The sequence below is a fragment of the Haemorhous mexicanus genome, chromosome 6 (genome assembly GCF_027477595.1).
Source record: "Haemorhous mexicanus isolate bHaeMex1 chromosome 6, bHaeMex1.pri, whole genome shotgun sequence".
Taxonomy (NCBI): domain Eukaryota; kingdom Metazoa; phylum Chordata; class Aves; order Passeriformes; family Fringillidae; genus Haemorhous; species Haemorhous mexicanus.
In genome coordinates, this window is record NC_082346.1 from 53,937,433 (window position 1) to 53,951,324 (window position 13,892).

At 48.7% G+C, this 13,892-nt stretch overlaps 1 protein-coding gene across 1 annotated transcript; it reads left to right on the forward strand.

Moving 5' to 3' along the window:
• The first annotated feature begins 4,295 nt into the window (after positions 1–4,295).
• Positions 4,296–12,752, forward strand: LOC132328408 (extracellular tyrosine-protein kinase PKDCC-like). Its single transcript, XM_059848228.1, has 7 exons — positions 4,296–4,823; positions 5,004–5,126; positions 7,265–7,536; positions 8,660–8,739; positions 8,834–8,938; positions 10,392–10,568; positions 11,886–12,752. The coding sequence occupies exons 1-7, from the start codon at positions 4,296–4,298 to the stop codon at positions 11,987–11,989; spliced, it is 1,389 nt and encodes a 462-aa protein (XP_059704211.1). The 3' UTR covers positions 11,990–12,752.
• The last annotated feature ends 1,140 nt before the right edge of the window (positions 12,753–13,892 follow it).

Here is a 13,892-nt window from a genome sequence, read left to right on the forward strand (position 1 = left end):
TGCAGTGAGTTCTTTCAGCCCTCATGTGCCCAAGACCGGAGCTTCCTGACTGCTTTGTGCTTACCCTCCTCAGAGGATACTCTTCCTGCTCTCTCTGCAAGCCCAAATGCCCTCCAGCTCTTACAGGAACACTGGCCCAGGCCTTGCTCTTTTTCCTGCATCCAGGTGTATCTCCTGTCAGGCTGATTGCCTCCCAGCAGATGGCAAGCACTCATTGCTGATGCACCCAACAGCAGCAGCGCTCCTCAGCCTTCACAGCTCTTCTCTTAGGTCAGGCTGCCCTCGTACCACAGGAGGAGATGGTGGCCTGTGGGCCATGCAAATGCCCTGCAGTGTTCTCATGGTTTCATCCTGCACCTCTAGCCAGTAGGTCATCCTTCATTTGACAATTAAAAAAAAAAAAAAACCAACAAAAAAAACCTCTCAAACAAACCTAAAAAACCCAAATGGAGCAGGATGAGGAAAACTGCTTCCTAGTGCCCTATATGCCAACTGGGTGCTGGCATCAGCTTTGCTAACCCCTGTTGAGAAACCTCAGACCATAAGTGCCTAGGGGGACAGCTGTGCCTGCCATGGGCTGTAAAAACACCTGGGAGCTGCAGCTGTCTTGGACACCACAGAAAAGGACAGTTTTTCTTCCTGCTGGGAAAGATAATCATTATTTCAGTTCTAGGGCAATCATTATTGCACCAAGCCCTTGGCTAGGGTTCTTGGCTGGTAAGGCAAAAAAGCAGAGCAAGGTCTGTCTCCCTAGTTCACTTGCATGTAGGAAGGTATCATACCTGCATCTAACTTTCTTCTTATCCTTTTCCTGGCTCTTGGGTAATACAGAGAGAAATCTGGAAATGGCTGGTGGGGTGGTTTTTTCCTGGGTGCCACCCAGGCATGGCCACACACAGGCCAGTCAGTGTTGCATGCCTGAAGGCTGGATGCAAGAAGCTTTCTCAGTTGACATGGAATTGCAAAGCCAGGCTGCTCAGGCTGCTCCTGCCCCTGCACTCTGCAGGTAAGTGCCTGCCCTCCAGCAGCTTCTCTGGCTTTCACCCTGCCTCAGATGTGCACACTTGCAGCTGGACAGGAACTGTCTGGAGGCAGCCAGAAGCTCAGCTGGCAGGAGTCAAGGTAACTGCTGCCCTCAAAGGCAAGGGCACCAGTGATGACATGTATTCCCAAGAGTCTTTATTAGGGCTGTCTGAGTCTTCCTCCTGTTCTGAAGTGGCTGCTGCAGGTTTCTTTGATCCCTCTCCCAGACCTATAAACTCCTGGCCTCCCTCTTCTGGACTGATGCCCAGGACTTTCATGTATGTGCTCAGAATGAAAACTTTCCCCCCAGGATTTCTCCCCAGGTTTTTTATGCTAACCCAAGAGCTTCATTCTGTCCCTTCTAGATCAGTGTCATAGACAAGAAACAGGGAAATGCTCGTGCCTAGATCTCTTGGGATCTAGGAGGAGGGACCCAGCTAGGGAAATTGTACCCAGAGGTGCCTGTCTGTCAGAAGGCAAACACTTTCAGTGTTGGCATGGGAAAATGGGAGGCTTTCTCACCCTAGTTAGTCTGGAGCACAGGAGACTCCCAAATTTTCATCTACACTTCATGTACAGACTCATCACATTTTGAGAAAGGAGCCCAGCTAGCATGGTGCCAGGACAATTTTTTATGAGAGGAATCTCATTCCAGTCCTTACAGGAAGCCAGAAAAAGCTAAGAAGCATGAGATTCAATCACACCTATTGAAATTATAGCACAATCTGATATTTTCTGAACAGTGGACAGCCTTCTGCTCCACCTATAGCCTATAAAAGAATGAATGTAGATAAGAAAGTATAAGATACTGGTGGGCCTAGGGGAGCACACAGGTTAACCATATGTGGATTTGCACTTGGAGGTATTGAATGATGAGAGCTGCAACAGGAGGCCTTCCCTGGATTTAAGCAGCCTCTGCTGCTGAGACCATGAAATGACAAAGCAGATATCTGTAACACGTACCCAGCTTCTCCACACAGTGCTCACATGCTATCAAAGGCAATAAATTCAGGCAGAACCCTCCAAGGAACTAAAAGACACTCAAATGACCACATACTCCCCTGCTACATCCCTGCTGCAGCACTTTGCTGTGTTTCCCATTTCAGGTGTCAGCTATGTCAAGCAAGGCCACCTCTTGTGCCATAGTCTGCAAAAAGCCATGGTCTTGGCAGGAATCCTTAAGTGCTACTGTAAAGCAAGTAAATAATAATTTGTTGTCATTTTTTATGTATCTGTGAGTCTTCTCTAATAGGTTTTGATACCATTACAGTGCTGAGGACAGGCTGAAATTAGATAATAGTACACAGAGCTGGCATCTATTCCCTTGGAAACACAGGTAAAAATGGATTTAATGCCTCTCCAGTGACAATGAATATTCATTAATATGACACAGATGTATACTTGATTTGAAAATAAGAACAGTAATTAAAGAGCTATTAAGGTTAAAAAGCAACAAAGCAAATTCAGCTACTGAAGGAGCTGTTCTGGGATCAGCTTCTAAACTGTCTGTGCATGGGTGAGAACAGGAGGCCTGAGATTTTCCACTTGATTATTTTACATGTAGGCAGACAATTTATTTTGCCTTCCCTCCCCAGACTCTGACATCTGGAAATGACCTGAGTTCAGAGTTCATTTCTCCTGCTCTCTCACTGAACAACTGGGCTCTGCCGAGGCACTTTACTCTGTCTCACTGGCTGCTCCAGTGGTATTGAACCAACAAGAAGTGAAAGGGAAACTTTCTTCAGGCTTTTGAGAAGGAAGCTATTTAAAAGTGATCATTTATATACATTATTTTTATTAAAATAGCCTTGGGGAATCACCAAGGCTATTTTCACCATGATAGCTGACTTGCTGTAATCTCTGAAAATCTCTGTCCCACTGGCCATGGCATTAAAGTTGAATTTCTTAGGGGTGTTTCACAAAGGTTCCATTGCAGGCGTGACTTGTGGCCATGACCCGAGCAGTGCACGCAGAGAGTTACGAGTAAGCCAGGAGAGAGGTACTGGCACTGCTGTGCATGGAGGGGGGAAAATGGAGCAGATGTGCCCAAGGGCAGTGCAGCACTGCAGGACTGAGAGGTCCCACTGTTTGATCACAGCCAGGGCACACATCCTGTGCAATCTCACCCCACTGTGTGCCAGTGAGTGACCTGCCAAAAGCTGCAGGCTCTCAGCAGGGCCGTGTCACAGGAACAGACAGTAGCATCCTCCAACCCCAGCTGTGCCATGCATCACCTGCTCCCTCTCTGGGGAGGGTCTAGTGGCTAGTTATGCCACTGAAAACATTGGGGCAGAAAATGAAGCAGACCAGGTGGAGAGGCAGACTATTATTTTAATTTCTAACTCGGTAGCATAAACATAAATAAAAAACTGAATCCACCCACTTGGCTGGTGTTTCAGGCTGCTCAGTGAGGGGAGTTGACTGCGTATTGCCTAAATTAGAAGCAGACAAACTGCATCTGCCTTTGCCCTGAGCTAATCTGACTGACTTTCTGCACAGCAGAGCCCAGTGCAGACACGTGTCTAAAACCAGTGACAGATCCGCGGCAGGGACCTGTCCTGCTTCTCGCACACGCGTCGGAAACCCTGAGCTATGTCACCACGCCGATCGATCTGATCGCCTCACAAACAAACGACAGATGTGGGTTTTCTGCCTGCACTGGCTGGCTTTGCTGGAAGACGGGTTTGGTTTGATTTTTTTTTCCCTGGAAAAAAATCCAATTCCGTGCTTAGGCAGTGTATTACTGATTCAACCTAATAGGGTTTATCCTTCTAATAAGAGAAACTGCCAGTGTTTGCTCTTCTTAGAAACCTAACCTGAGAGTTTTAAGCGGCAGGGAAACGTGATATCCCAGTTCTCACTGATTTTAACCCGTCATACATCCCTCGGCTGTAATCTGCGATACCCTCTAGCAGGGCTGACGACATTCACGCCCGTGAAACCCGCGTGTTCTGCTGTAAACTGCCGTCGTTGGAGCGTGGCCGGGTGTCTGCGGGGATGTGCCGCTCGCACTCGGCAGCTCCGCTTCCCACGCCGGGCCACCTCCTCCAGAACCGCTAAGGCTCCGCCGCCGCCACCGCCTCCCCTCCCTAGGCGGTCCGTGCCGCCGCTGCCCCGTGCGCCCGCGGGGCCGGGCCGGGCCGGGCCGGGCCGGGAGGGCGGGGTGGGGGCGCCGGGGGCCCGACACGCCCCCTCGGTGGCGCTCGGCTTCCCGGCGCGGCGGAGCGCGGGCGGCAGAGCGGCGGGAGCCGGGCGGCGCAGCCCCGCTATCCATGGCGGCGGCGGGGCGGGCGCGGCGCGGAGCTCGGCTGAGCGCGGCCGCGCTGCTGGCGCTGCCGGCCCTGGCGCTGCTGGCGCTGCTGGCGCTCCCGGCGCTGCCAGCCGGCCGCGGTGGCGGTAGCCGTGGCGGTGGCGGTGAGGCTCAGCCGGGCTTCTCGCCGCCGCTCCTGCTGCCGCCGGGCTTGCGGGAGGAGCTGCGGCAGAGGCGGCGCGACCTGCGGCGGCTGGAGGCGGTGGCGGGCGGCGGGGAGGCGGCGGCCACGGCAGGGCTGGGCTGCGGCGACCTGAGCCGGGCGACGGCCGTCAGCGTGCTGGGCTGGGGCTTCACCAAGGTGGTGGCGCGGGCGGCGCTGGCGGGCGGAGGCGCCGTGGCGCTCAAGTCGGTGCACGGGGCGGGCCGGGAGGTGCGGCGCTGCGTGCAGCGGTACGGGGCGCCGGCCGGCTGCCGCCGCCTGGCCGCCTACAAGCTGCTCAAGGAGGTGACGCTGCTGCAGCGCCTGCAGCACCCCGGCATCGTCAAGGTACGGCGGGAGCGGTGGGGCGGGGGACTGCGGGAGGCGCTGCCTCGGCACGGCGGGGCGGGGGAATTGTTGCCGAGGCTGAGCCGGTCCGCCCGAGGTGCCCACGGTGAGCTCAGGCGGCCGAGATCTGCTGGCATTAGCAGCGACATCGCCCCGACCGTGGCTTCTGCTCTCCCGCAGCTGCACGGCCAATGCTATGACAACAGCGGAGATGCTGAGCTACGGGTCACAGCCATGCTGGAGCTGGGATCCCCGCTGGAGATGATTCAGCTCCTGCAGACCCCCTGGGAGGAAAGATTTAAAGTAAGAAAACAAAGCAAAGGAGTTTTATCAGTCGCTTTTAGACCACAAACTGGGCAAACCGGCAAAGAGTGGTGGTGACCGCTGGGACAAACGGGATTCTCCTGCTGTCACTCTGTTTGATCCCGCAAATTGTCTCTAAATCTTTTCCTTTTCATTCCTTTAAAATCACATTAACACAGCCCTAGCTTGGTGTCTCACGGTTAGTTTCTTTCTCCATAGAGCGGTGTTAAAAGAACTTCATCTGCGAGGAGATAGACACAAAATTGTGCTCGGTGCTGGGGCGATGGTTAATACCTTCGATTACCAGATAACGTTCGTTTTGCCTCTACATTGCCTATACATACATATATATATATACATGTATATATAATGCAGAAGGGCTTTGGTCAGGATGACCCTCAGCAGCCCGAGTCTGGCTTGGGAAAGCCACATCACCATGCTCCGGGTCTGTGGTTTGCTGTGTGTTACCTGTTCCAGGCCCCAGGCTGAGCAAGCTGACCCTCACCATGTGTTTATGTGGTGTTTCTGATTTTGGCCCTTTAGGAGTTACTGTAGTAAAATCGCTACTAAATTGCTTTCTTCCTGCTGCAGGTGCTAAGATTGCAGCCCTTCTAGTGAGATCTGCCTCATCTCCTAGGCATCCTGCACAGGGACCCTGATGCTCCCCAGGAATATAAGTGACTTGTGACATGGCACTTACTTTGGTTATAGCTTGTTTTACAGTTTGCCTCAAGGGCTCAGTTGAGGGTTCAATACTACTTGTTTGGGTGCCAGGAGGCAAAAAAAAAAGCATCATCTTAAAAAGCAAGAGTATCTTAGTGTCAGCAAGAAAGGCTTTGGGCAAAATAAAAGCACAACAAAAGTCCTAAAATAAAATTTCTGTCTGCATGTGGTCCTGAATGCTGAAGGGGAGCCTTGCCATCTGAGCCAGAGGGGGAGTGTGGCAACCGCTCGCTCAGCTGTGGGGTGCTAAGCTGGGATTCTTATGATTGCTTCACCAAACAAGTTAAAATAGCATCAGAGCTTCCACAGTCATTTCTCTTGGCTTGGGGAGTTTTACTTTCTTCAATTCCATACTGGCTTCTACATAGCTTTCCTTGCACCTCATCTTCTTAAGCGTGCCAAAGTCTCCTGTAAGAAACCCATGATGCTGGATTAGCTGGTGGTAAAGTTTGGTATGGTGGCATTAGAGATTTTAACAATCTCTTGACTGCAGAAGACACTATCTCAGAATTTACCCTGGCACTGTCTAGTCCTGTTTCCTAATTAGGGTGTCTAAACAGATGGGATTCCCTTGTTATGAGCCACATCAGATACCAGGGATGGTGTGAGCTGTTCCAAGGAAAAAACCCTTGCACCTGCACAGATCACTATCAGCAGTGGTGAAGGGTGATGTGGGGCTGCCTGGCACACCTAGCTGAGGATGCACTTTGTCTGATGCCAGGGCTCCTGATACTGAATGAAAACTGCTGCAAAAGCTGCTTGAGCAAAGTGCTGGTGCAGTATAAATGCACTTCTCTAGCTCTGGTTTGTTTAAAAATAATTTACCAAGCTTTCTGCTGGGTCAGGTATTGTCTGGCCTTTCACTGCTGCCAGAAAGTTGTCATAAAAGCAAAAAAGCTGGCAATAAATATACTGCAAGCCTTGACTAATTCTTCAGAAGCATGATTGTGTGCCCAAATTCATACTGCTGAGGGATGCAGCAAGGCATGAATCTGGTATTAATGACCATGGAGCCTCAGTCTGTATTGAGCAGCATGGGGGAAGGCAGGGGAATCTGGTCATTTTATGCCAGACTGGGAAAAACCCTTCTGATTTCAGCCAGCAAATCAATATAGCTCCTGAAACATGAAGACTGCTATTGTTTTCCTCACAGCTTTCTCCTCTAGCTCTTCTAACTGCAAATGTCTCTTTTTGTGTACACACATTTTTAAAAAATGTTGCTAAACGACTTACCAGTCAAATCCTGTGGCAATGTTGATAATAAATTTTGTAGCATACATATAATTACCTTTTAAGTTCTGTATGCCTTTTTTCTCTTTTAATTTAATTGAATGCCCTCCCCTTTGTTCTACTTCCAATTTACTAGCTGTTTTTCATCTGTTTTTTTCCATGCATATTCATCTTTTCTTTCTCAGATTTGCCTGAGTCTTGTGAAACTGCTGTTTTACTTGGCACATTCCCCCCTGGGTTCAATAGCCCTCTTGGATTTCCAGCCAAGGCAGTTTGTTATGGTGGATGGAAACCTAAAAGTGACAGACATGGATGATGCCAGCACCGAGGAGCTGTCTTGCAAGGAAGATAATGACTGCACACTCGACTTCCCTACCAAAAGTTTCCCTCTCAAGTGCTCCGTGGCTGGGAGATGTGAAGGAATAAATGAAAAGAAGAATCTGTTCAATGCGTATCGGTATGTCCAGCTGCATGGGGGAAGATTTGGGGTGGCTGAGCTCACGCCCTGCCATGTAGCCTCTAGTACCTTGCTCTTCTTCCATGTGGTGATTCCCCTCACCTCTGTCAAAGGGTAGTTAAGAATCACTTTGAAGTAAGTTATTTTCCTTATAAGGCAGGAAAATAGTGCAGTTGTTGTGTGGTGGGAATGAAGGCATCTTTCTTCTGCTGCTCCCTTTCCCCAACGCCCTCTGAAAACTTGCCCCAGAGCTTGCACCTGTAAATTTGCTGTTTGCCAAACAAACCCTGGTGCTTGACATCCATGGGCCGTGCTTGCTGAAAGCAGTGGCAGTGCAGGCTACCTGCAAAACCCCACCAGCTTTGAGTCCCATTGTTAGGAACAGGCTTGCCAGTGCTTCCCTTCATCTCTGAATCTCCCTGTGGGCTCCTGTGGGAGAGCAGGGGGCAGGTAACAGGCAATGGGCTGAGGCTGCTGCAGCACTTCACATGGGCCATCAGCTGAAAACTCAGGGACTTTTCCTCACCACTGATGCTTGGCAGGTCACATCCTGGAGGGAAACCTTGGCAGCTGGATATTTACACAGAAGGATTTAGCAAGGGAGCCTGGACTTCCAGGATTCAGTGCTAAAGGGTAAATCCCTGCATAGATTATTGCAGCCTTGCAGTTGCCCCTGTCTCTTGTGCACTTGTTCCCCAGGACAAGAAGTTTGTGGAACGGTCAGGAAATGAGTCATCCTGACTTTTCAGGGGCAATAAGAAGGTCAAACCTTTTCAGGGCAAGAGAAGGATCTTGTATGAGTCTTCTTTTATACATGTCCTTTTTTTTTTTTTTTTTTTTGGTGGAAAATACATTTCTTAGTATACAAAAATGGTCCAGGGGAATGAGGGGAAACTTTATTGCATGAAGCTTTGCAAGGTAGATTTCATGCAGCAAGGACCAGGCTTTCAGCCCAACTCACAGGAACCATCTGAGGCACCAAGATGTGCTCAAACATAACATTGTAACCAAAGCAGACTTACTAGTTGCATATGGAAAATCAAGTCACGGGAAAATGTAGAAAACTTAATCACCAGGGAAATGAAGGCACTGTATTCTAATCAGCCTGTGGGATTTTTTGCAGGTATTTTTTCACCTATCTTTTGCCACACTCTGCGCCACCAGCTTTGAGGCCCCTTTTGAGTGATATTCTGAATGCAACAGGTATCAGCGAATATTCATAAACTTCTTTATTAGAAGTCTCTAAATGGTTTTTCATGGAATTGCTTATCTTTGTCATCTTTTTCCTTAAATGTAGGTGATTTACGATATGGAATAAATGAAACCCTGAGAGCTTTTGAAAAGGTTTTACATCTGTACAAGTCTGGGCTCTATCTTCAGAAAAGACCTCTTCTTTTAAAAGGTAGTTGATTTTGAATGCTCTAAGTAAAGTAACTGCTGAGAGAGCAAGGCACTTGGTAACTGGTCAAATTCTGATCTCCCCTAGGTTTAGGCAGTTTCTAGTCACTAGAAAAAGCACTGAAAGTGTCTTTTTTTGAGCAGGCTTTTGTTGGTTTTTTTTTCCATGGGAGCTATGCATGGTTGTACTGCTTTGCAAAGTGAAAGCAGTGCAGACAATCTGCATGGACGTGTTTGCACTGCTTTTAAATTCTCTTCTCATAATGAACATCAGTGTTTCAAGGGAACGTATTTGGGATACAAACTGAGTGGCTCCTGTCTTGGGATATCCTTATCTTTTGGACCAACAGGTCAGTATTCTGGGCCGATATTCAAACTATTCAAACTTCCCATTTGACTGTGTGGCTTCTGTCTGCTGAGCACAGGTTATTATGGAAACATGGAGTGGGGAGGTAACAGGACCAAGATGAGTGTGGCAGGGTACCTGGAGCCTTGGTGCCCTCTAAGTACATTTTCTCTGAAGATCTTTCTATTGAACCTGAGGATGGATAAATGTGCCTTTATGAGGTTCATTCCTCTGAAAAAGACCCATTCAGTGGTAGAGATGAGGCTGATCAAAAGGAAGTTTCAAAAATCCAGTGGTTACTGTGGCTTGCGTTTTCCTGAGCATTCACATGAGGTGGTAGGTGATGGTGGCTTGCAGAAGGAAATCTCTTTACATGTGAAAGAACTATAATTTGCACTGTTATGAACAAAGATATCTGGTCATTTGCATGGATGGACCAGCAGCTTTAACAGGAATTACTGGTATTTTCCAACAACACCTGTCTATTGGCTTCACGCTGTGCCAAAATGATCACCATCCTAGAGGTGTGGGAAGGTGGGGAGAGACTCTTAGCAGTCAGTGAACAATAGCCTGAACAGCACCTGCTCAGGCTTGTCAGGTCTTTTGTCAGGAGCAGGATCTGGCCTCCCTTTCCTGCAGTGGGGTTCCTCAATCTCCTGTTTCTGTGGGTGGCACCATGATGTGTGGGTCAGTCTCTGCCCCATGTAGCTTGGTGCTCGATCTGTAACGAGCTTCTGCTGTTGAGGCTGGGGTGTAGGAAAGGCTGTTTTGAGGTTGGCTTCCCCAGAGAAAACATGGAGGGCCTGTGGCTTTGCACAGCAGCCTCCTCCTCTTACCCACCCCTGCAGTGGCACCCCTCTCCCTTCGTCCTTGAGACCTCTGAGCCCTCTCCTACATCTCTGGGGGAGTTGCTGTCCTGTGCTCCACTGCAGAACCAAAGGGCAAGATTTGAGTTTCTTTTACTTTGCAGCTCTGCCTCACTCCACCTTGGCAGGTCAGTTCAGTCTGTCAGCGTTGCAATTCTTTCAAGGGTTTCACTGATTGTGTAGTGTAGCCAGTCTCTGGAAGTGCAGCTGGAGTGCTTCCCCAAACAGCCTCTTTCTGTCCCCAGACTACATCTCCCTGAAGGGTTTCCGAACGGTGGAAGGAGAAGACTACAAGTGCTGGCCCTCCTACAGCCACCTGGGCTGCCTGCTGTCCATCCACAGCGCCGAGGAGGCCGCTGCCATTTGTAACTCCCAGCTGCAGTGTCAAAGCTTTATTGTCACCCAGCACAGGACCTGGACAGGTGAGCTTGGGCAGCGTGACAGGGTGCTGCCACGTGGTGCTGCTGCCTTCCTCCATAGTGCCTTGAGTCTACAGGCACATCTAAAAGCTGCCTTCCTTATCCTCAAGCTCAGCTGGCTGCCACTGTGGGCATCCAGAAGTCCCCTGAGTGTTTGTAAGGAGACACGAGTGCAATTATTTTCTCCCTCTGCACCATTTTTCCTCTACAAATTTTGCTCAGGACTGCCAGGTATTGTTCAACACTTACTCATTTCTCGCAGAGATGGCTTCACTTTGGTGTTAGGCTAAACAATCCCTGTGGTATGTATAGTTTGTAGGGCTGTGGGGATTTTAAAGATGAAAGAAGCTGTGTAAAAGAAGGTAGTTACTATTGTTATAATTAAAAGAATCATAGCTTACAAGTTGTTATCCCCTTTATCAAAACTAAAGCCCCAAGCCAAGGGATTTCCAGAATGTCCCTGTAATTAGCTGTGATTATAGCCTCTTACAGTTAGCATGTTTTCAGAATTATTTTAAATTATCTCATTTAGCTGACACTTCAAGCGTGGGCTAAATTGTTTCTTGAAGTAAAACACTAAATGAGGTAAATGAGTGTTTTCACTCACAATGATGCTGAAGGATCATGTTTTTTCAGTTCAAATGACATTTAAAAAAAAAACCCTAAACTACCAAAAATGCAGCTTTTCTGAGGGCTTGTGTGCAACTGGCATGTAGCAACCTAGTTACGTAAGAGCATTTACACGGATGCAACATAAATCTCTTTGAGCCACCAAGTTTCACACCAGCAATAGATTATGTGTAGTGCCTGCCTGGAAGGAATCCTGCTTGAAACCCCAGTGAGGATGCAGGAGAAGCACGTGGGACAGGGACCCTTTCTGCTGTGCCTTGCTAGGGTGCTGATCCCTGACATCCTGCACCATGCCTGAGGTCTTTAGCAGTTCCCTTCTTGAGATTTTTCTTCCTTGCAGTTTCATGGCTCATCTTTGCAGCCAAGGATGCCAGCCAGAACTGTGTGGCTGAAATACCAAGTGCCCAAGTTTGCCAGCTGGATTAATGAGAGTTGTGGGAATGTGCTGGTCTCTCTTAAGGCTGCTTGGTAAAGCAAAGCAAGATGTAAAAGCCTCTGGGGTTGGATGATGCATTGCTTGTGCACACTCTGAGCATCTGGAATTTACTGGGAGTGTAAAACACATCTATGGCAGGGCAGAGTGACCCTCCATTGTGCAAGCAATGTGTTCCTGTGCCTTTTGCAATAAATAGCATGGGTCAAGGTGAACCTCTCTCCTCTATTAAACTTGCATTTTTATTTCCTTTCCAGGACGCCCACTCGCCTCATTTCAGAGTAGCTGGACTGATTTAATCCCAGATACTAACGCCGTAGTCTATATTAAACGCTCGGCTTCCTCAGGGGAAAGACTTTAAAGACAATGAGATCACATAAAATGATCCTGGGAGGAACAAACTGCTGGGGAGAATTTCATCTGCTGGAAAGAATGACATATTTTATTTTGCTTTGGGATGGAATCTCCCTGCCAGCTCAGATAGAGTCAAATGCTGCTGTCTCCTTGATCAAAGCTCAGATTTCTCATTGCTGCTCCACTAGCTTCTTTTCTGTTCCCACGCTGCTGTTCCACATAAATGGTCTCAGTTCTAGTCAAATGTTGCTAGACTGTGCAATACTTAGCTTTGCTGCTTTGGCCAGCTTGTCAGCCAAGAAATAGAAATAGCTGCAAGGGATCCAGCTTGGGTAGGCTTAGTTATTTCAGTCGCCTCCAAGAATCTACAGATAATGCACTTTGGAGAAGGCAACGGCTCTTTCTGCAGCTACAAACTGGGTTTTCTTACTACTGCAAATGTAAAGGACTGGATTTCAGTGATGGGGCCAAGGTTGCAGGGTTGGAATCCATAACCGGAGGTTGATGATGGGGGTGGTCCTCCAAGGAGGGTCCTGATTCAGTTCCTTCCAGTGCAGAGGAGGAAAGTGGTGTACAGGTCAACACTGGATCCAAATATCTGTGTGTTTGGATGCAGGATTTGGAGTTGATCCTATGTGATTTCTAATACCAGCTCCCATGTATCAACCTTGAAGGTTTTTCTCTGTTACTTTCCATGAAAGAGCGAGACATTCAAATTATTTATATGTACGGTGTGACTTTGTATGATAAAGAATGACTGTTTATTCTAAGCATGCTGTGAGAAATTTTTTTTCCTTTAATTGCCTAAGTCTTTACTGTAACCAGATGAAGAAATGCCAGTGTTTCCTACCTTCAGCTCACCTAGCATTGTTACCCACTCCTGAGGCCAGCCTGTGAGTGCTCCAAGCAGTGTATGATTGTTCCTGAGCCCCTTGGGACACTTAGGTCCTGAAGGACACTGTGGCTGTACTTGCAGGCTTCTGAGCATAGAGGAGACTGTGTGGTACCAAGAGCCTCCTGCTAAAACTTTAGATGTGGCCTCTGAAAAATAGCTGGGGTTAGTATAATTTCAGACTGTAGGAGATGACAGTGTAACGTGCCACTGCTGGGAGTCCCTGGAAGCAGTGACTATCCAGGACCTCTTCTGCAGCCCTGTCAGGAAAGCCTAAATCACCACTGACCTCATGTCTCCTAGGGAAGGTCCCTGGCTTTGTGCAGGGGAGCCACACTACAACAAACAGTGTGATGCCACATTGTTTTCTGATTGTCCCACACTGGAAATTACAGCTTTTGGGACATGACAGGAACCGTGTAGCCATTTCCATGTAGAACCTTGCGGCAGCTGGGGACCCCTGGATTGAAGATGCTGGAGCTCTTGCTTGGAGTCCTGCTGTGTTTTTGATGGTCTCTCCCCATTTCCTAGTGCAGGAGCCCAACTTTCAGCTCGTTAGTACTCGATTAACCCACAGCAATGCCTTAGCACGGTGTCTTTCTCATGCACTGGAACCCCTGCTGCTTACTCTGGGGCTGGAGGACTCGACAGTGATATCAGTGAGAATTCCTAGTTAGCACAGCAAGCAGGCTCTTGTGATGAACATTGCTGCAGGCATTGTGACAGCAAGGGTTTTTAAATGGACAGGGACAGACCCCTCTCTCCATTCCAGTAGGTCCTGTGGAAGTTGAAGGGAAGGTCCTGCCAGGGGTCTGCTATTGTTTTACATCGACCCAGTGAGCAGGGCTTCAGACACCTGCTGTGCTCTACATTAGCAAGAGGTAATGGGAGTTTATTCCATATCTCCCAGCCTCCCAAGATACACAGCAGAAATACTTCCCCCAAAGCAAGGCCGTGCAAGGGCCAAGCCGGGGTCGTTTCACAGAGGAAGAATCAGAATGCTAAAGTTGAAGTGGTT

Bases quoted from the DNA above. Each gene is read 5' to 3' on its own strand.
- LOC132328408 (XM_059848228.1), top strand. From the start codon at position 4,296: ATGGCGGCGGCGGGGCGGGCGCGGCGCGGAGCTCGGCTGAGCGCGGCC. The intron at 7,537-8,659 runs GTATGTCCAGCT...GATTTTTTGCAG, and splicing joins AATCTGTTCAATGCGTATCG to GTATTTTTTCACCTATCTTT. The intron at 10,569-11,885 runs GTGAGCTTGGGC...TTTCCTTTCCAG, and splicing joins CCAGCACAGGACCTGGACAG to GACGCCCACTCGCCTCATTT.